Here is a 1,196-nt window from a genome sequence, read left to right as displayed (position 1 = left end):
GGGCGGGGCCGCGGCGGGGCCGGCGGCGGGCCCGCAGCCGCGGCCGACGCAGGCGCAGGAGCAGGCGCGGCATTGGCAGGTGGGCGGCGCGCGGGCGTCGTCGCCGCCGCTGCAGGAGCAGCAGCACCAGCCCGCGGCCGGCCCCGGGCCCCGGGCCCAGCAGCAGCATCATCAGCAGCAACAGCAGCAACAGCAGCAGCAGCGCTCGCCGGAGGGCGGCAGGCAAGCGGGGCCGCGGGGCGCATTGCCGGGCGGCGCCGCGGGCGAGCGGCAGGGCGGCGACGGGGGCGGTGGCGCCTTGGAGGGTGGCGGCAGCTGGCTTTCGAGCCTGGCGCAGTATGGGGAGGATGAGGAGCAGGAGGAGCCGGCAGCGGGCGCGAGCGCGCCGGGCAGCGCGACGCCGCTGGGGGAGCAGCAGCAGCAGCAGCAGCAGCAGCAGCAGCAGCAGCAGCAGCAGCAGGCGGAGCAGCGGGCGGGCGCCTCGGGGACGCCGCCGAAGCGCGCGGTGCCGTCGCAGCCGCCGAGGTCACCTGGGCAGCCTCAGCAGCAGGGGCAGCCTCAGGGGCGGGGGCAGGGGGACGCCTCCCCCAGACGAGATCCGGCGGCAGCCACCGGCCCCGCGGCGGCTTCCGTTGCCAACTCGGATCCTGGCAGCCCCGCACAGCAGCAGCAGCAGCAGCAGCAGCAGCAGCAGCAGCAGCAGCAGCAGCAGCAGCAGCAGCACCCGAAGCGGGCGCCCGAGGGCAACGGGCTGTCCCCAGTGGGCAGGCAGGGCGGCGGCAAGCGGCCCAAGCTGCAGCAGGAGCAGCGGCAGGGCGCGGAGGAGGCCGCGTGCGCCGCGGACGCGTCGTGAGGCCCCCCCTCGCCGCCCCCGCCGCGGCAGGCAGCCCTGGGGACCCGCTGCAGGCCGACCCCCAGTGTCCCTGGGCGCCGCGGCGGCGCACACGCATGGCAAATGGCCATGCGGGCGGCGTGTGAAATGTACGCGTTGCAGCTCGTGTCCCTCTGTCAGGACAGCCCCGGCCGTCGCCGGCGCGGCGCCGCGCGGGCCGGTGCCCTACATTCCCAGGGTGTTTGGTCGCGCGGCAGGGCTCCCTTTCGCTGCAGCCCGTAGCGTGGCGCGGGGCAGCTGCTCGTGCGTGCTCTCATTGTCTGTTTTGACCGACCGTGCATGCGTGTACATTTGACCCCAATAA

General features: G+C 76.0%; 1 protein-coding gene across 1 annotated transcript in view; it reads left to right on the top strand.

Moving 5' to 3' along the window:
* Window positions 1–853, top strand: part of MNEG_11758 (hypothetical protein) — a gene marked incomplete at both ends in the record, with an annotated part of 2,054 nt that extends 1,201 nt beyond the window's left edge. Inside the window, one exon of the mRNA XM_014039771.1 lies at window positions 116–853. Coding sequence (XP_013895225.1) covers window positions 116–853 — 738 coding nt within the window. The remainder of the gene's footprint in view (window positions 1–115) is intronic.
* Window positions 854–1,196: the final 343 nt, after the last annotated feature.

The sequence above is a fragment of the Monoraphidium neglectum genome (genome assembly GCF_000611645.1).
Source record: "Monoraphidium neglectum strain SAG 48.87 unplaced genomic scaffold scaffold02892, whole genome shotgun sequence".
In the NCBI taxonomy this organism is placed as follows: domain Eukaryota; kingdom Viridiplantae; phylum Chlorophyta; class Chlorophyceae; order Sphaeropleales; family Selenastraceae; genus Monoraphidium; species Monoraphidium neglectum.
The sequence above is the reverse complement of the archived record's forward strand: the minus strand, read 5'-3'. Positions and strand labels throughout refer to the sequence as shown.